General features: G+C 37.6%; 2 protein-coding genes across 2 annotated transcripts in view; both read right to left on the bottom strand.

The window, feature by feature from the left end:
• The window catches only part of LOC134534001 (glutaredoxin domain-containing cysteine-rich protein CG31559-like), a 172,479-nt gene that overhangs the window by 66,574 nt on the left and 85,221 nt on the right, over window positions 1–20,684 (bottom strand). The gene's annotated exons all lie outside the window — the stretch shown is intronic.
• Window positions 8,144–11,260, bottom strand: LOC134534000 (piggyBac transposable element-derived protein 4-like). Its single transcript, XM_063371889.1, has 2 exons — window positions 10,906–11,260; window positions 8,144–10,728 (listed from the first exon to the last, which is right to left on the bottom strand). The coding sequence occupies exon 2, from the start codon at window positions 10,725–10,727 to the stop codon at window positions 9,777–9,779; it is 951 nt and encodes a 316-aa protein (XP_063227959.1). The 5' UTR covers window position 10,728; window positions 10,906–11,260; the 3' UTR covers window positions 8,144–9,776.

Here is a 20,684-nt window from a genome sequence, read left to right as displayed (position 1 = left end):
CAAAGAGAAAAATACTTCCCTGTTCACATAAATTCACTTCTGCTTATAGCCTACATATGTAAGAAGCTATAAAACTCTCACCAGCATTTCCCTGCCACGTTATACAATCCGAATATAATCCTTGGAGGTGTGTTGCAATGAGCGTAAGTAATTCGGTGAGAAATCATGCATGAACGTCATTGCCTGATTATTGGTTGAAGGATGCCTACTCTAAGCAACATCTCGTTAGCATAATTTTCAGCCATAACAATTTAACTTATTCAAATCGCTGACCTCCCCTCCCTCTCCCCAGACCACCAAGAGAAACAACTGCTTCTGATTATTAACAGCTATGGGGGCAGTATCATAATTGATTTGGCTTCTAATTATTCTTGATTTTGCACATGATAGTAATACAAACACTTTAAATTAATTTACTAATTAATGTAATAAACAAGTGCATATATGTTTTTTAACGTAAAGACATATGTTTATGTACTAAAAGCACGAAATCAAGTGGTACACAGTTTTGGATTATCTGTTCGTATGTAACCTTGTTACAATGATTTTATTTATAGTAAATTATTAAAAAATAAATAAAATAATTTTCTCAAAACTTTGAAAAATTCGTGTTTCAGTACTTTTGGGGAAACCAAATTTGTAATGCTTTAACGAGTGATGTAATAAATATAAATATATTACTGACAAAGGCTACACTAACGGTTAATCCGAAACTGTTCACATTATTTCATGATTTCAGGACATGCTGGGACTGACATAAAAATTTGGCTTTTAAGTTCATAAATATGGACTTGATTAGAGGGATTTTTTTTTTTACAAATTATGAAATATGGTTACATTAATAAATAATTTAAATTCACGTGCAAAAACACGAAATATTAGAAGCAAAAATAATTCAGTATGCCGCCTCTTTTAAGTTGGCCCACTAACGACACGGACCGCAGCTGTGAAAGAAGTTTCCCTGCGGAACTAACGGGTGGCGAAGTAACACGCGGCGACCTGTGAGGTCACGTGATCTGTGTCCGCAGGTCGCCCGCCTTCTCCCCCTTCCCCGCCCCTCTCGGGAAAGTGCTTCTGGCGGAAAAGTTGCCGCCAACTCTCCCGGCCTCAGTTTTTCCCCGTCGGCAATATGGCCGGCCGGAGGATGTTCCAAATTATTGATGACTTCCCTGTGGGACCACCAGGTGATGTATAGGTTCGTACGAAAGTTCACACGTGAGTCTGCGTGTACAGCGAAAGCTACTCCGCGGACCGTATTCTGTAAGCCTCTGTCCACCATCCCGGATTAATGGGTGCGACGCAAAATTAGTACGTGTGATATTTATTCTTTAGAGGCGAGACCGACCGTATTTCTACTTACATTAAACTACAGTAGGCCTACTAATATTATTACTAAACAATCATGTTAGAAACTTTTTTTTCGTTCTAAATAGCTGGTCGGCCTCAAACTTAGGGTGTTTCGCACGAAAATGCGTTTAGAAAATTCCGCAATCATAATTCCCTGACTTTTCCCTGATTTTTCCAGGTAGTTTTTCACTGACCATAAAATTAATGATTTATCATAAAAAAAATACCGAAATAGCTTTTTGCACTATTTACCAACGCTGCCGGTAGCAATAACATAATTAGCGATTTTTCGACGACATAAAACTGTTCACGCAGTTTTAAATCCCTGAAAAATAACAAGGGTAGAAAGACAAATTCATTACTATTTTTAATAGATGAACTATCAAATCCGTTAAAATTGATTGTAAAACACCTAAACTTTATCTAAAACCTTTTGGTGAAAAAATTGTTGTTGAAAACAACTACTACAGTAAAAACAGGAGTTGAAATATAAAAAAAATTAAAACTTCTTTAGTATCAAATTTATTCAAATTTATTTTTAACCATCTTCATATTACCTTTAAACTTTATCCCAAAATAATTTCCCTATGACCACCTATTAGTGCAATGGATAAAATAGGTCAAAAATATTTGCATAACTACCTTAGTAGGCATAATATGAAATTCGTTATAACATTCAGTGCTGGATTAAAATAAATTTAATTCAAAACATTCAAAATACTTTCACTGCATGAAATAAGAAAATGTTTAATTGATATTTTTTAAATACTGGCAAACATATTGGTTGTTATGTACATACATTAATTTAAATGTTCCTGGAGTTTATAGGATTTCCTAAAACATTTCCAGAAGAAATATATACTTCGAAATCTACCTACGCCTTTATGTTGTGACGAAGGGATTTTTTTTTTTTTTTTAAATTATCTTTCGGGTCGCCTTCATAATTACAGTTTGGTTTTTGAGTCAGCCTGTTTCCGTGACATTTAATTTTCTTCGCTTGGTTGTTTGACATTTGAACCGAACCTGTGCTCGTTCAAACTACTAGCAATATTGCACGATATTTTGAAGCTCTAAGACAAGTCTCGCAAAATTATAGACTTTCAAATATTTTTTTTCCGACGTATGTAATTTGAGTAAGAGAGCTTCATGTTTAATATAAGTTTAGATTATTTTATACCTATTACTATGAGCGACCATAACGTTGGCCATTCCCTGTATAGCCCATTTGAGTTCTAGTTGTACAGATTAACGTTAGTTCATGCCGGATCATGTTAAGCTTGGTACTTATCGGGCGTATAAGCGTGTCATTCTTGCCTAGGGTTGCTATCAATGTATACCTAACACTTTGTATATGTTTCTGCTAACTTTCCTTAAATACGGTTGTAAAACTGAATTTTTCAGAGGTATGATATAAAAATATTTTTTGGCCTTTATGAGTAATTATGAATATGTAGCATTGGATGATCGCTATCTTATCGTAATCGTTTTTGATTGATCGCACAGCCAGTGATGATTTTTGTAATGAAAGCGCGCGACTGTAAGCTTAATGACTTTGAATTACTTGATACGAACCGCCCTCTGATTTTTTTCATTATAAGACATAATTTTCATGTTGTAATTTTGTAGAGATTTAAACGCCTGTAATTGCTTAGAGAAATCTATACATGCGTGTAATATTTTTGAAAAGTGTATTTTATAATCAATCGGAAATAGGTAAACTATGTATGGCTTTTGCCAGTAACGTGTTCAAGTTTTCACGTGATTGGTTCAGCATCTTGTTCGAAATATTAATTATGGAAAAAAAATGTTTAAATAAAAGGTGATCTCAGAGTGATCTGGCTTTATGACGTTTTTGATTGTGGCATTTTGAGAATTATTACTATTTTTTTAGCTGAGATATCTATTAATTAAACACAGGAAAACGCACAGCTGTCCCTTATCGGGACCCATTCTAGAATTATTGAACTGAACTGAAGGAAATTGTACTGAAGCGCTGCTCAGTGCCATATTACGAATTAATTTAAATTAATGTACAAATCACGAAATATTATAAGGGAGTTAATTCCGGATACTACATTATTATGAGTTCGGAATCAGCCATTGTGCTGCGGCAGTATCGACGCGGGATTGCGAAAGGAAGGGGATACGGAGGTGAAATGTCCTTGCGCATTCCTACGTCATTCCTGTCGAGGCACGAAGGAGTCCTTGACCCGTGACCCCAGGCACAGCCCGTCCCACCTCTCTTGGCACCGTTACGAATGCCAACACAGTCACGAGTGCATCATCATAATCATCATCGACGTGCTCCGCACGTTGGCTGACTGCCTCGTGTGAAGCTGTGATTTGCGAAAAAGCCTTTCTTTTACCATTTGTTTCGCAACGTTTCCTGCTGTTTGATGTTCAGGTCTGTTGCTGGTTGAGCAAGGCCCTCAGCAACAGTAGACAAAAAACACTCGCTTTAAAAGCGCTTGTTTGCCACATTCGACTAAATAAACGTCGGCCCAAGTCGGGCCAAATAACACTGTTTACCCCCTACTTCAAAAGTATTTTTTTTAACAAAAAAACCTTGTTGCAGATACCTGAACACGATTTTTTCTACGTTCTGTTGACAACGAAGTCATTAGAGAAGGGCAAACACTAAAAAAATCAGGAACCTGTTGGAACAGGTTTATTCATTTAGTTTATTCATCGGGCCAATGAAAAAAAAAAAATTGGTGGGCCATACAAAAATAATACATAATTTTGGCTTTTGTAAATGGAGATAGTTGGTGTATTTGAGAAGGTAATAAACTATAATAAACGAAATTTCTATTAGATATAGGTACACATTAAAGCTACACACTTCCATTTATTTCTTCTTTAACCGTAAAAACCAAATAATTTAATAACAAAAACTTATTTCGTGGGAGCAGACTTAATTGTTTAGCGGGTCGCTTATTAGATATGTCTGTATTGGAGGATTCTGTATTGAACAAACAGCTTTTATTAAAATATAAAAAAATCAAGCAGGGCTTTGAGTAAGCGCCAGAAATGTGTAGCATCTAACTTCGGTAACGAGAAAATTTAGATTTATGTGTTCTCATGTTGCAAATACACTTATGTTAAGATAATCGGACACGAAATTTAACGTAGAATTTTTTTTAAAATAGTGCTGAACGTGATAAATATACATTTATTGACGCGAATCACACATAGTTTCCGTACCAGCAGCTAGAATTCGCTGCCGGAGCAAAACATAAATTTTAAACTATATAATGAAACGGCTCCGATAAAAGTAATTTTATTAAAACCCTGCCCATTTTGTCAAAATTCATTAAACAGTTGATTCTATAATGTACCGGGTGTATTTGTGAACTTAGGTTCGCGATCCGCCACATATGGCGGTTACACATTTCCGTTCCATGTGACTTCCGTTCCATTCACTAAAGTACTCCCACCAAATGCCGTATACTTTATGCTGGGATGTAACACATAAAAATTATATCTGTAAAGTATTATACGAAAGGGTATAAAGGGACCACGATGAACGAGCGTCGAACCCGATAACGCAGTTTAAGACTCGCTTACTTTCTGAGACCCGGGGAAGTGATGGGTGTAAAATTGTAACGCCTATGTTGGTCATAAATTTATCGAAGTCAACGAAATTGTCAAACTGTCCAACGGTCAATAACGACAAGATTTTTTTCTCGGTACAGGATGTCTACAAATAACTTGTAAACTAATTTCACGACATTTTCGGGACACTATAATAAGAAAATATGTTAACAAGTTGTTTATTGAATGGTGAGATACATACAACCCAAAATAAGAATGAGCAAACAAAATAAACAATCTACAGTTTGCAGGAGCATGCCGAAACATTAAATTACAAAACTAAAACATTTTTAGAGATAAACTCAATATGATTTCAGTGGACAGTTTCCAACATTTATATTTAACGTGCTACAATACACAGAATAAAATTTTCTGTATTTTTACGAAAGATTCCTTTGGATACAAGTTGCCAAGAAATCGTTTGTAATACAAAGACTATATGTAACTTTTGTACCCCACATGGCTATGGTTATTTTGGCTTATATGAAATACGTTTTTCGAGATAATACTGAGTTTTTTATTCCAAAATTGGTGTATAATTTTATATTTTAATTATTGATGTTTCACTGAAATATAATTTTTAAAGCATGAAAAATATAATTCAATATTCAACAATTTCAACCTTATTTTGTTGTAGCATGCTTATTATGTGCGCGGTTAATACTGGAACGGGTAACTATTGGAGTTACTGGGACAATATAAAGCATAAATGCCGGGTAATAATCCAAACTCAGTATTACTGAACACAATATTTTTTTTAGTAATACAGTTATTTTCGTGTAAATGTATAAGTAAATATTAGTAAGACGCCCCCAGCTTGGTAACTTGTGATTGGGTACTTTTTGGTTGAAGATTTCTCATCGTTCCAGAGTCCTCCGGATTAACTGTTAGCCAATAGCAAAAGCAATACAAAGGTAAAAGCAGGTATACTTCGCGAAAAAAAAGTCATTAGACTGCAATAATGTATGACGACACTAGTGGTTTCTAAATTGTAACCGGTGACCTTCTGCATTAGATAATTTCCTCTTTTATCCTGACCATTCAGGACGCTTTTGCTTCTACAATAATTCACGTCTGTAATTCGTGTACCAACAGTTAACATGCACCTGAAAGAAACCCAACCAATCACGAACCACAGACGATGCTACAGTGGTTTTTTTTTAACTCTCGGCTAGTCGCGAAATCTTTTCGCTAAAAATACACGCCTCTAGGTATAAGTAGTTACATTTCAGCTCATCACAAAATGTATCTGCGAAATTTTTCCTGTCTCTCTATGGTGTTAAAATTTCCAGAAATAACCCTTAACTTGTTAAAATGACGGGCCGGGTAGGTGGGTGGGGGTAGGGCGGACATCCAGGCTTAGGAGACCCCTCCTTAAACGCAAACCAAATATGGCCCGTTGCAAAGAACCTGTGTTTCTGCGTGGGCATGTTTTTAAGACCCTCCCCTCCTCTTGGCTTGCTCCTTCGATCCTCCCAGCGGTGGCTTCCCGCTGGGCATTGTCTCAGCGCGGCTCAGCGATCGGGAGACAATGCCCCAGCCCTCTCCCCTGCTCTCTCCCGCCACTTACACACACGCACACACGCACACACCGTCGACCCCCCCCCACGCGCCGGCGATGACCCAGCACTCGAGGGCCCTCGCCTCTGATTGGCTGGCTTTCTGCCTCAGCCCGCCGTGGCGCGGTGCCGTGTCTCCCGTTGCTCCTGTGCGCTCCGCCCGCGCAGCTGCGAGATCTACTGCGAATCAGGTAGATCTGACTGGTCTGACCAAACTATATATATATATATGTATGTTTGATCCAGCACAATTTTTTTTTTGTCAGTTTGGAACAGTTCCAACAACTGAAGACCTCGAGTGAAGGGGCGTACTGATGAGGGAAAGTGATAATATTGGTTACGAGAAGGGCAGGGGGGAGGCCACCTCGTGTCTGAAATACACTCTTCCACATAAAAAAAAAGACGGAACGGTAAAGTTCGTACCAAATTTTTTTTAAAACTTTGACGCGTTAATACGTTTTTTTTCGGCCATAATAATGCTCTTTACACCTTTAGAAATATTTTTTAAAAAAATATGTATAAAATTATACAAAAATATAATGGTTAAGCTTTTTTCCCCTAAATAGACCAAATATTTAGTTACTAACAACTTAGTCTCAACATTAGAGAAAATCTAAGTATGTTGTTAATAAATATCCATCCGCAATAAATAAGTGTATTTAAAAAAAATAATAGACAAAAATTTTTACTTCTAACTAATTTTATCCATTGCATTTTTCCCCTAATTAGTAGGGAGGTGGGATTCTGTCAACAAAAAAAAGGGGGGGGGGGTAATTTCACTGGATTCGTCTCTACTCGGGTGTACATAGCGAAAACACTCAAAAGAATCAAATTCCCCTTTGAAGTGTTAATCGTGATACGTGAACATTTTTTTACGATTTTTTTCAACGCAGAAAATACGCGGGTAAACACAAAGAACTAAGCTTCATAAAAGGATTCGTTCTCATCGATTTTCTAAATTTTCTAAATTGTTGCCACAATTCACAAGATTGTTGGTTATCATCATTGTTTTCACCCGAGGTCAATTTTCCATCGGAATCCCACTGTTTTCCAGTTCCAGTCAGGCACTTCAGTATTTCCTCGGACATGTTACAACTACCCCTCTTCCAACAATCCCTCCATAACCCCCCCCCCCCCCTTTTATAAAAAAAAAGGGGGTTGTCTGTAAAGTCGGTTTACGGACGATAATTTTACGTGAAAACGTAATAAGAAAACATTGATAAAAATTTGCATTCTTTTTTATTTTCAAATATTATTTACAGTTTTTGCAAATTTAATTTAAATAATTGGTTTAAATATAATCACGAACAATTAGTTAAAAAGCCCGCCTTAACCTAATTTGAAATTATATAAGATTTTCTTGCACGGTGGTTGGCCGGTTCTTGCACGCTCGGCTCAGGCGGAACGTGATAATTTTTCGTGCGTGCAGCCGGCGTTCATCGATTTATAAGTCGTTATCACGTCAAAATACTTTGTTTAAAGCCTACGATCAAAAGTTGCTGATTCCATAAAACGGGAGAAACTGAACTTCTACTTACAATCCTGAACATTATCCCATCATGCAACGGACATTTTTTAACGGAACAGAAATACTATGTAATTTAAATATATTTTTTAATTTGAACATTTACATGAAATTAAACAAATCATTAAAAAAAATGTTCGCAGTAATTCTGGGTTCGGATTCTTACCCATGTATTTACGTCTTGTGTTGTCCCAGTACCTCCAGTAGTTAAAGATATTTGTAAACAGATCCCTGAATAGTGTTCCAGTTTTGACTTAGCATGTTAACCTTCCGATAGGCGCACCTATGTTTCAAACATGGATTGGCGCAATGCACCTGTGAGGTGCTCCTCCTATTTCCACCAACATAAATCCCCACTACTGAAGAGTTTCATTACAATACCATGTAAATTTGAACTGTATATATGTAAAGATTTAAAATGTAAATTTAAAATTTATTTAACATAAGAATCTTCATAATTTATTGTTAATATTACCACAGTATAAATGCATAAAAAATCCAAAACAATAGCTGTAGATCAGTAACAAAGAAATTCAGGTATAATATTTTAAAATTATTTTTCAGTATTTAAATAAAACATAATTTAGTGAGATATGTTATGAAATATGTAAGTTCTTATATTTCGATTAATTCCATGCATTATTTACACTTCTTATTTGGTACATACACAATCCAAATCTTTGTGAAATTAATAGGTAATATACAAACTTTTCTTCTCGTATAAATGAGTCCAGATGGAAATATGTTTTGAAGTAAAATAGCATGATAAAATGAAAAAACAAAAGCACTAAAAATTCAGAGAACACATAAAATATAAAAATTGCAGACACTGTTTGTTTTTCAGCTGTCTTTTTTTCACCAACTCACAGGCCTTTTGCACTTATTCACTATCAACTTCCAAACCATCATCTGCAGAAGATGTCTTACATTCATAACAATCTTTGCAAATAATAGTGACATGACTCAAACACAAATATTTGCCACAAGTAGCGCAACAATATTTGGTATTTTTGCGTTGTTTGTCTTCGCGACAAGGCTCACACAATTTCCTTTTATTGTTTTGGTCGTTCATCTCTTGTGATTTGCTGTTCGATTCCCTACACTTGAGAGGCTGCTTGGTTACTTCTGTCAATCTGTGCCGAAGTGTTATGTGTAAATTCTGTTTTTCAGCACTGCGTCGTGTCATTTCTTCTGAAACAAGACTTTTGGCAAGTTGGCGTAAAAATGTCCTGCGGTTGGCTACAACATAACCGTTTCCAGAGTAAATGACTTGTGCGTTGATACCGGCCACATTGAGCATAGCAAAAAATATTACCAAAGGCCACCGCCGAGCATTTCTCGCCACGTTATACGTTGCACACAATTTATCCACCGTATCCACACCACCTTTAGTTTCATTGTAAAATGTTACGATGTCCGGTTTTTTTGAAGGCCCAGTAGAATCATCGATTGCATCGTCAAAATGAAGGCTGGATATGAGAAATACATTTTTGTTTTTCCTAGGAACATAGGAAACTAAAGTCCCTTCTTTTCTGAATCCAAATATACTAGACTTTTCACTTCTGTTAGCCATGTGTTTGAATACGTCAGGGATTTGCCATTTATTTTTTTTCAGTGTGGCAACAAGGGATAGTTTTTTATCGACCAGATCACTCAAAAGTGGAACATCACTGAACCAATTATCAGTAGTAACATTTCGTCCTTAGTTGACTATGGGCGATACCATCCTATGAACAACATCTGTACAATGATTACTGACAGCATACGGTCCACCTGGTTGTTTCCCAGCATATACTTCCATGTTGAAAGTGTAATACATTTTGGAATCTACAAGTGCAAAGATCTTGATTCCATATTTGGCAGGTTTTGGAGGGAATGTACTGGCGGAAACCGCAACGACCCCGAAATGCTTCTAATTTTTCATCAAGTGTGACATTCTCTCCAAGAGAGTAACTTTTCTGGCAATTAGCAACAAATGTTTCAAAACATTCTCGTATTGGTGCAATTCGATCTAGTTCTTTCCTTTCATTTCTCGTCTCTTTGTTGTCAAATCGAATACACCTCATCAAAAATCGGAAGCGTTTTAAGGACATGGTGAGCCTAAATGTTTCAACACCATCCCCAGAGGGATCCCAAAGGTCTTCTAAGTTCAGGCGTGACCCACGATACACACCAGCTAGGTACAACAAACCCATAAAAGCCTTCATCTCTATTACATCCGTCGAACGTGCATCTCTGAGGCGATTAAATTGAGGTCTTACAAGTTCAATATGTTGGTTTGTCCATGCAACAACAGAGTCGAGTATTGACTCATCAAAAAGAATAAGCCAGGTATCTAAAATGGTTTCAGCATTCATTGCTGTTCCTATAACCCCAGGGATGTGTAATAACAAATTTTGCTTACCTCTTCTCCTCTTGTTCGGACATGGGCATTTGTTCCATTGGTACGAATCGACGATCTTACCATTTTTCTTATGGTTTGCCATGTAGTAAGATGCATTACCGGGATCATCACCATCTGATTCATTACAGCTTTGCTCAGTGTCTGAATTTTCCTCTCGCTTGTGTATCTGATCTTCACTATCAGAATCAGATTGTTCTCCAAAGTCCTCATCTCCCGAAGTATCATCAAACAGCATACTATGGATTTTCTTGACGTCTTCAGGATTATCCAAGTTATAAATTATTTTTTTCCCAGCCATCCTGAAACACATATTGTAAAACAAACACATGAAGTCGCGTCACACCTACTAGGTGATTCTATTTTTTCAGTAGTTAATGTTAAATTCACAATCTTAGCTAATAAGTGTGTAATTGAATAGAATTAATAAGCAATTTGGTGAAGATAGCAATTGAAAATATCATAGTCGAAAAACTTACGTCAGTAGTCGCGCTGCACCTGCAGGGTGAAAATGGCTGCCACAGCCTTGAAGTAACTCCGTCAACAGTCATGCATGAACTAACCAAAGAAGAAACAAAAGTTAGGAAGCTAGACGATAGCAGCCCCCTCCCCGACACACGACCTCGTGCAGGGAACATAAACAAGATAAGAATGCACCTGTCAGGCGCGCGCGCCTAACGGAAGGTTAATAATGATACTAAACCAAATAAAGTCAAATTATTAACTATTCGAATATCTTTTCCATGGTTGAAAAAAATTATACTCGAATGAAACATCAATTCAAATATAAAATTATGCACCAATTTTTTTAAGAAATACTCCATATTATGTATGTCGAAAAAAGTATTTAATATGTGCAAAAATGACTATAGCCATGTGTTGTACAAAGTTACAATACGTTTCTTGTAGTATTACAAACTATTTTCTAGGCAACTGGTTTCCAAAGAAAAAATCCTAAAATAGGTATAAATTCCTCATCTACCAGCCTCCAAATGATTCGATCGATTCTTGTCCTTGGTTAAATCATTAGTAGGCTAAATGCAAAAAAAAAAAAAAAAAGAAGGGGGGTTGTCTGTAAGTCATAATAACGATAATTTTACGTGATAACGTGAGTGGAAGAGAGATAGATGTCACAAGCCGAACGCTTAGGCCGATCGTGCCTCTCTATCACTTGTTCGCGCTCTTGCTTGCACGCTCGGCTCAGGCGGAACGTGATAATGAGTCATGCTTTTTCGTGTGTGCAGCCGGCGTTCATCGATTTATAAAACGTTATCACGTCAAAAAAATTTATTTCAGGAAAAAAAAAACATTTATTTAGTTAAACATGGTGAAAAATCCTAAAAAGAGGCTTGAAATCCTCATTCACCAGCCGCCAGTAAGCTGTCGATGCCAACAAGCCGTAGTCCCATAAGAAATACATTGCACCCGTATCGGCATTTCTATACTACTGCTGCAATATAGCAAGTCGAACTATCGAGCAATTCAGTATTTATTTAGAGTTGGTCTTAACTCCCCCCCCCCCCCCCTTCCCAAAAAAATTTTGTTTAAAAAACTATGGTTACGAAAGCCTACGATCAAAGGTTTTTCAGTAGTTTTAGTTCTTTCTTATTTAAAGCATACGCATCTAAAAATATTTTTTAAAAATATTTTTTGTAACATCACAAGTAAAACTATTAAAAAGAATTACAACACATTTCTACATTTCAATATTTAAATTTTTGTCATAAACTTGAGGATTACAACACGCTTGCTTTCGGGACTCTGAACATTGCAAACATCGTGCTATTACGCTCATGGCTGATTTTTTTATTATTTGCCAGTAAGGGACTGTAAAAATTCGCGAGTTAATTGACCTCTAGGTTGATCTCCATCTCTGGGAAAATGTTGCCCTCTCGTTGGACACTGTCTTGTAAGACATCCCAGCGTGGTAGCCCGTGATTCGATACAGATTTGATTGTTTCTCATTGGCCCTGAGTCCTCCAGATGAGCAAACAGCAAAAGCAGCACTTATTTGAATGTTAGCCTATCGCGAAATGAATCCGCAAAATTTTCCGCTCTCTACTTACCAGTGTTTCGGCATTGTCCGCAGTCAATCAGTCTGTGCCTGATGATGGGATCAGATGTCAGTTTCCGAAACGTCATTTTTTTGGGACACTTAAATCCTACTGTGTTCATCAGCGATGTTGTGATGTTCAGGTTATTTGTTTAGTTTCATCGCTGGTTCGTCTGTACTTCTCCGCGTTATCCAAGATTTTTTTTCTGTATTTACTGTTCTTTTCGCCCGCTGTTTTATCCGTACTGTAATGTTTTACTGGCTAGATTTCCTCCCACGGAATCATCTGTGTTGTCTAGGAATTAAACTTTGGACATCAGCTTGTTCTCCTTGTGTTCATTGTACTCTTCTTTATTATCCATTCTTTGCGTATATCAACGGCTACCATTGTAAACCAGCGTTATGTCCATTAAATTGTTTTAAATCATACTGGCCAGTCAGCACACCTATTTGTCAGATAATTGTTTTGAATTTCACTAAATATCTATCTAATTGGTAAAAAAAAAACTTTCCATTTTTTTGTGTGAAATTTTTTAAGAGTTTACTTTATTGCAGCAATTTTATCTAAGTTTATTTGTTTCTAATACAGTAACTAGTTCTTCAATTAGATTTCAACTTTGTAGCACTGGTTATCGAGTAGGTTAAAATAAGGGGTTAAATTGATATCGTATATTATTAACGGACTAATTAATCTTGTCTTACTTTGACAATGTCAGACCGACTTGCAAAGGAAGGACTAATGAATAATTTAACTGTCTCGAAGGTCTCATTTATATCTTCTTGAAAGGTTAGTACGGAATTTCAATGTTTTACCATGTCCTTGAAGTTAACAATGTTAAAGATTTTTCTACTCTGCTTAATTAAATTTTTTGTTAAACGTGGCTAAATTTTTTGTTTAAGGTCACGGGTTTTTACTAATAGGTATGTTCTGTTAACGGAAGTTCCACACAATCAAGAAGATGAAAGCAAATTCAACACGTAGCTCTTTGACTGCCAAACTCCCCCCCCCCCCCCCCCCAACCATTTTTTCTCTTTCAGAGTCATTTGATATAAACGAACTAGAGCAGCGTAAAAAAAATGAACATTTTGGGGTACAAAAAAAAAACGCTTTGTAGTTTAACTACAAACTCTGTTCAAGGGAGAGACCCTAAAGTAAACTGAGTGTATTTTCTCGGTCTCAAGGTGAGAATTTTATATATAGCCAGCGGGAATTTTTTTTATATTTCAGTAATTCTAAATGTGTGATGAAATAAATGCCCACAATTTAACATGTCGTTCTTCTACTCCTAAGATAAATTTGTTTGCGTGCGTACAATTTTAAAATTCAAACCTACCAAATATTAATATCACTTGGAGTTGGTTTGGCAGGTTACAGGTACTTGAGCATTAACTTGGCTATTTCGTCGGTTCTGTAAGATAAAACTCTGCCTGAGTTTGATTTTCTTTTCAAAATTTCATGCTATTCCCAAACTGTTAAAAGATACATCAAACTTGTCATAGAATCTACAGAAAAAACTGTGCGGACAATAAAATAAACGGCTACATCAGAGAAACTTTTCTACCAAGATTCATAACACAAATATTTGATAAAGTTCTGAATTTCAGACATTATCCTTTGACTAAACCAACATAATTTATCACACCCTAATTGATGGATTGTTAGGTATGGCGTCGGTGGAACATGAATTGAAGTCACCTTCACGTGGTGAGTTTTTGGTCATTTAATAAAAAATTGTGAAACTGGCAAACAACTGAAAATGGTGTATTTTTTATAAAAATGTAATAATTTGCGAACTTGAAGAAATTTTGCCTTTCATAATATGCATAGTTCCATAGTGCGTCTGTCTGTAAAATGGTAACACCCCCCCCCCCCCCCAATTATTCACCAAAATTATACTAACAATTTAGTCCTAATGCGTGAATTCAAAGTGAAGCCCACGATTTGTAAATATAGTATTTATCTCATCTGGGAACTAAAATAAAGTACTTAGACACTGCTGAGAGCCAAAGAATGCTACCAATGTTTTATGAGGGTTGGATTTGTACTTAGTGTTTTGCTTACTTTTTTTTCAATCTTAGGGCTTTTGCGTGAACTTAAATCATATGTATGATTTTTTTCTTTATATTTTCGTTGATTATAAGGCCAATGCGCTACTTTTGAGCCCTACTATAATTCTATACTCAAAAAATCGACTTTTTCGTCAAAAAACAATTTTGTCAATAATTTACAACTAAACATGACTTTGGCTTTATTATTACGTTTAAGATAACAGTTTCGAATTTACGATTTCCTCGATAATGAAATTCCCAGGAGGCCCAGGAGCCCCCCCCCCCCCTTCCCCACCCATTTCCACAGGGATTTACGCCCATATCTCTCAAGAGCGTATAAACGCATAATTTAATTTCATTGATAAGGTTTTCTTTAAAATTGTTTCCATATGTTGGTGGGACTGGCAGGTTTACAGTCGTTCTCGCCGGTTCAAGGTCACGGCGGGACTCGCCTGCAACTCCACTCCCTCGAGGAAGGGGAGGAAACCGCGCGGAGCAGGGACTGCATGCAGTCTCGGGAACCGAAGCAGTAAAGCCTAGTTTACGAGCTCGTAACGTGCAGCGAAGACCCGCAACTCGTCATCTTGAATCATTCACGCCGCGGGAAATAACAGCCGGACCGCGAGCTCAGGGAACTACCGCGCACGCCGCGTGAATGTGTGTGTTGTGGTGTTCGCCTGGCATCCCCCTCGAATTATAACACAAGCGGCAAACAATGAGTATATACCAAGGGCTTACGCAGGGAAGATCTACATCCCCCTACCACCTTAAATTTAAAAAAAAAATCTCTCATTCCCACCAACAAATGGAAAAAATTGGAAAGCAAACAGTGGGAAAGTGGCTTTATCACCCCCCTCTCCTTCTTCTTCAACCACCGCGAAATGAAATGCTGCGTACGCTTCTGGTATCACCATCCCTTGGTTAGGCGCAGGACATTGGGGTCAAGCCTGCTAGTGAAGTATGCCGCCGAAATTATAGGGCTTTTACTCACAACTGCTCTATGCACGCGACGTTAAATCTCGGCGATTCGCACACGTCCATTCGCGACGACACCAGTTGTACAGTCAGAATGTGAAAAGTCAAATTTTTTATGCCTACGCGTCTCAAGTCTAATGACGCCTGCATATAACGAGGGAAAATTTTACTAATTGCTTAGACTTCAGTCTCTATGTTCATATTTCTCAAGATTTTGTTTATTTTATGGGCTGGTGGTTGGAGAGAGGTGTTTCCCCTTGTTTCCCTGGGCCGGTGAGAACGCGGTTACCTCTCTATTGAACATCCATGTTTCGCCACAACTTAAGCAAAGATTGATTTGTGGATTAATTTCACTCCAGGCTAGACTCAACTTTAAAATACATAATCAATTCTTTTTTTAAGATTTCTCATTTGAAGGGACCGTAAAAATAGGCGGATTCATTTTTGTGATAAGTTAAAATTAAACTACTTATACCTTTGTACTGCTTTTTCTATTGGCTCAAAAATTAATCTGGAAGACTCTGGGCCGGTGAGATATCTTCAACCGCACTGAATGGCTGTGATTCGAGAACCGACAGTTAACATGTGTCTGAAAGAAACTCGACGATAGTACAGTGTGTTTTATCTCTCAGCTAGTCTCGGAATCTTTTCGCGAAAAACACATGTCCCTAGTTTTATTATATATATATATATATATATATATATATATGTATATATATTACACCGGGTTTTGAGAAATAACTTGGCACAAGGATTTCAAAATAACTTAGCGCAAGAGGATTTATGAGAAAGAACATGTGCCTCCACGTGTGTAATTTTTGAATTTGACCTTGAAACGATCTCCACTCTCACTCGGACACCGCGGCGTGCCTAGCAAACCGTCCGACGCGATCGTCAATCAACGTCGCGCGCGTGACGTCACGCCGCTCCAAGGACCAAGTTCTTTTTTTTTTTTTTTTTTTTTTTGCTACGTCAAAGTTTCAAAAAAGTTTCGGAACCAAACCCTCCTTCCCTTCCTAACCCGCGCCTTCAATCCACCAGAGCGTAAGTACCCTTTTCGAACAAGCTCGTTTCCCGCATCGCTTCCCGTCGCTTTCCGACCCACGTCATCACACGTAGAGGACGGTTGCCCCAGATAGATTGCAACCCCACTGTAATTTTTATTTCGTGTATGAAACATAAATATTCATCTAAAATTACATAAATTTATAAATTTGTACCTTTACATGAAAACAACTCTATCACTTCAAAATAGTCGTCGTAGTAATACTGGGTTAGGATTCTTACCGGAGCATATCTACTTTGTATTGCCCCAGTATCTCCAACAGTTAAATATATTTTCAAAACATTCCCTGAATAGCTTTATAGTATTAACTGCACACATTATTAATCATAATGAAACAAAATAAATTTTAGTTATTGAATATCCCATTATCTTTTCTTTGGTTTGAAAAAAAAATGATGCTTGAATGAAACATCAATAATAATATATACAATAATGCGTCATTTTTCGTAACTAATGCTCAGTATTATCTCGAATAGGCTACGTATTTCACACACGCAAAAATAACAATAGTCATATGTTGTACGAAGTTAAAATATATTTCTCTTAGTATTACAAACTATTTCTTGCCAACTGGTTTCCAAAGTATTATTTTGTAAAAGTGCGTAAATTTTTTTGTACGGAGTTTTTTCCGTTAGATCAAATGGCGTAATCCAATGAGTGCTCTGGGCCGCATTCAGATTGAAAACCAATGTTCACGCGAGCGAAGTTCGTCTAGGCCCGTTCTACAGTGACACGGTAACGGAGACGGGTCACGTTAACGGATCTCACGGAACACGAGTTTCTTCAATAGTACGTAGATGAGAGACGGACCCGTACGGCTTAGCTCAGCCATGCTGAGCTCTCCCGTTACCGTTGCTCCGTGAGACCAATAAAAACCGAGTACTTGGCTACGGTGGTAGCCATTATTGTTTATTTTCTGAATGTGTTCAAATTTGAGTGAAGTACAAAAATATATAGTGTTTTATCATTACTTTGTCATGTAATTTAATTATTGACGTGACAACGTCTAATAAATCGATGAACGCCGGCTGCACGCACGAAAACGTGTCCCGTTACTATGTATCCCGTTACGCTGTGTCCCGTTACACTCATTGTACGCTTGCGCCGCATCTATCTCTCTTCCACTCGATTGGAACAACCATCGATTAAACTTTTTCGAGGCACATTAAACTTGAAATACTCCTATTCGTTTCCTACTTTTCCTAACATCGTCCTATCCTTAACAGAATAACACATATTGGAAGAAGTTAAATAGCAAACTTGTATAAAAGTTATAGTTAAAATAATCTCTTCGTTAAAATAATAAACATATTTGAGATAATGAGTGCAAATAAAAATTAATTTATCAATTCAATTGTAGATCTTTCACTCCTTCTTTGTATCCATACAAATAGTGATAATTCAATAAAAATGATTAAATTTTATTCATAAAAGTATGCAATAATTTCATCAATGTTTTGTTATGACGTTGTCACATTAAACTATCGTCCGTAAATCGACTTTACAGACAACCAATATTTTTACTTAAATTCTGACCGTGCAGTGATTTTGAAGAACAATATTTTTTTTTATTAAATTAATATTTCGTAACCTTGAGATGCAATCTCATTGTTTGCCGTTTGTTACGTTTCCGTGCATTGTGGAAGCTGCCGACGCGATGGTGAAATGTTAAGGAAGATCATTTTCCGTTTACGAGATCCGTGTCTCCGTTCCCGCGCCATTGCAGATCGGGCCTTCAGTCCCGGAACGTGTTTGGCGCAACGTTTGGATGAACGATCGTCGGATCGAGGATCGGACAGCAGATCGGTGCAACCGACGACGAGTTGAACATGCCTGGCGGCGTTCGAGGAGTCCCGCCCCCGTACGAACGCGGTCGACGGTACCTCCGCTCGGTCAATTAGCTGCTCGCGACGACGGCGCGGTGAATTGCAGCTCCGCTGTGATCGCCGCGGGGTAACGGCTCGCCTTACAAAAAAAAAACCCGTTTTGTCTCCCCTCGAGGACGGCAGATGATGCCCCGCGCTTGGGTAGAGTGCGCACAGCCAGCTGCGCAGTCACGACATAGAGCTGCCGATATTGTACCGCAGTTAAAATAAAAAAAAAACACTCGTGTGTTTCCGAGCGTGAACGCGCTGAAGTTTTGTTGGTTTAGGATGAGTGCTTTACAATATTCTCTGCGTTTAATAACGCCAGGGGGTGGCCACGACTGCAAATCGGGTGAAACTTTATTTTTTCAAATAATGGTCTGCGCCATGTTGGTTAGACACCCGTAACATTGGCATTCTGTACTTTACCTTCTGGTCCATATTTCCAACGGGCTGCGCATCAACCAGGCGGTAGCTCGAAGGCCTTTACCTCCCCTACGCGCTTCGCTCATCGTCGATGTCCCCACGTGTGATCGTCTGGCGTGGTTGTTATTTATTTACTTTTTTTTTTTTAACTTGTCTCGCGGCCTTGGCGTGCCGCGCGACCAGTTAGTTCGGAGGCGGGCCGCGCCCACGAGCGGCGCTGTCGCGCGGGGCGGACCGGCTCGCAGGGTCGCCAACACACCGCTTCCAAACACTTGCGCAACGGAAGGGAGACGTGGGAAAGTAAACAGGCCACATAGCTTTGAACAGTTTTTAAAGCTTTAAAAAAAAAATATTGTTTAATATTTTAAAGAGAATTGCAAAGTTTGCGTTGCGGTATTATTTCCGTTGTAGTCATTTCCAAAAATTGAATTTCATTATACAAACGCCGATGACTACACAGGATAAACTGTTTGTGGTAGCCAGAAACTACAAAAGATTCCTTTGGAAACCAGTTGCCAATAAATAGTTTATAATACCTACTTCAAGAACGTTATTGTAATATGAATATTTTTTCATATAATTTTTCATATAATTGAGTTACCTATGTTTAGTATGGTAATGATACTTGCAGATATAAGTTGTTTTCATAGCTAGCCATATATATATAACGGAAAAAATTCGAGTTTTCAATTACCTCTGCGATAGGCTTTATACCCATCTGTATAATCTGAAAAATGTCACCTGTTCATTGGCTGCCGACTAGTGAGACGTCTCCAAATTGGTAGCCTGTGATTCGGTAGTTTCACTGTTGATTCGGAAGACTCTGGGCCAATAAGAAGAGCTTCAATCAATGATTTACCGAATCACAAGTTACCCAGTTGACACGCCTCACAAATCAGCAGCCAATGAACAGGCGACGTTCGTCCGAGTGTGCAGAGGATCGTGGAGTCTGTCCTGGAGGTCAATGAACCCGAGATTTTTCTCAGTCCGTAATGTTTTACCAACCGTATCGTATATCAAAGAACACATTCCCGTTTGGTTTGCAACTATTTTCAACCCTTTCTCCATTTCTCTGTCCAGGACTTCAAAGTCAATCAAGAATCACACTTCTGGAGAAGGAGCCTAAAAACGCTTTTTGGTTTCAACGTTTTTTTTTTGCGATAACATTTGTTTAACGTTTAATGTTGAAATCTTGCTTTCGTTAAGGCAGATATAGCACATTAAGAGATTTTAAAGATTATAATTAGAGACACGGAAATTTCGCGGATTCGTCTGGCCTCATGGTAGAATTCAAAGTCATAGGTGTGCTTTCCGATTGGTTGAGTTCTTAACTAGGACATTTTTATCCTTATCGATTGGCACTACCTGATTCTCTTACTTCTAGCTGGGCATCGTTGGCTAGCGGTCATAGAGGGGCGTGTCCAAATAACTGCGGTACAATCATGAACACAGAGTGAAAGTGTGAAGGATTGCATTTTAACTTGACACTAAATGAAATTTTCGTATCTACAATCGTAATATTTTAACTATTAAAAGTATGTTCACAGGTATAGTAATCACAAAAGAAAATCAATACCAAGCAACAAAGAACTACATATAGTAGTAGTCATTCACTATTGAAAATTCAGGCATTCCACCGAATTATGTAGTTTTCTACTATGTTTTAACAAAGACACATTTTGAAAATATATCGAAAGAAAACTGTTATTATTATTATTATTTTTTGTTTAGTTCCTATACCACACACCTCTGACGCTAGGTACAAACGCATTTCAGGACTGTCGCTAACACATGCATTTATTTTATAAAGAAACCTTTGCAACA

Source organism: Bacillus rossius, chromosome 7 (genome assembly GCF_032445375.1).
Source record: "Bacillus rossius redtenbacheri isolate Brsri chromosome 7, Brsri_v3, whole genome shotgun sequence".
Classification (NCBI taxonomy): Eukaryota; Metazoa; Arthropoda; class Insecta; order Phasmatodea; family Bacillidae; genus Bacillus; species Bacillus rossius.
The sequence above is the reverse complement of the archived record's forward strand: the minus strand, read 5'-3'. Positions and strand labels throughout refer to the sequence as shown.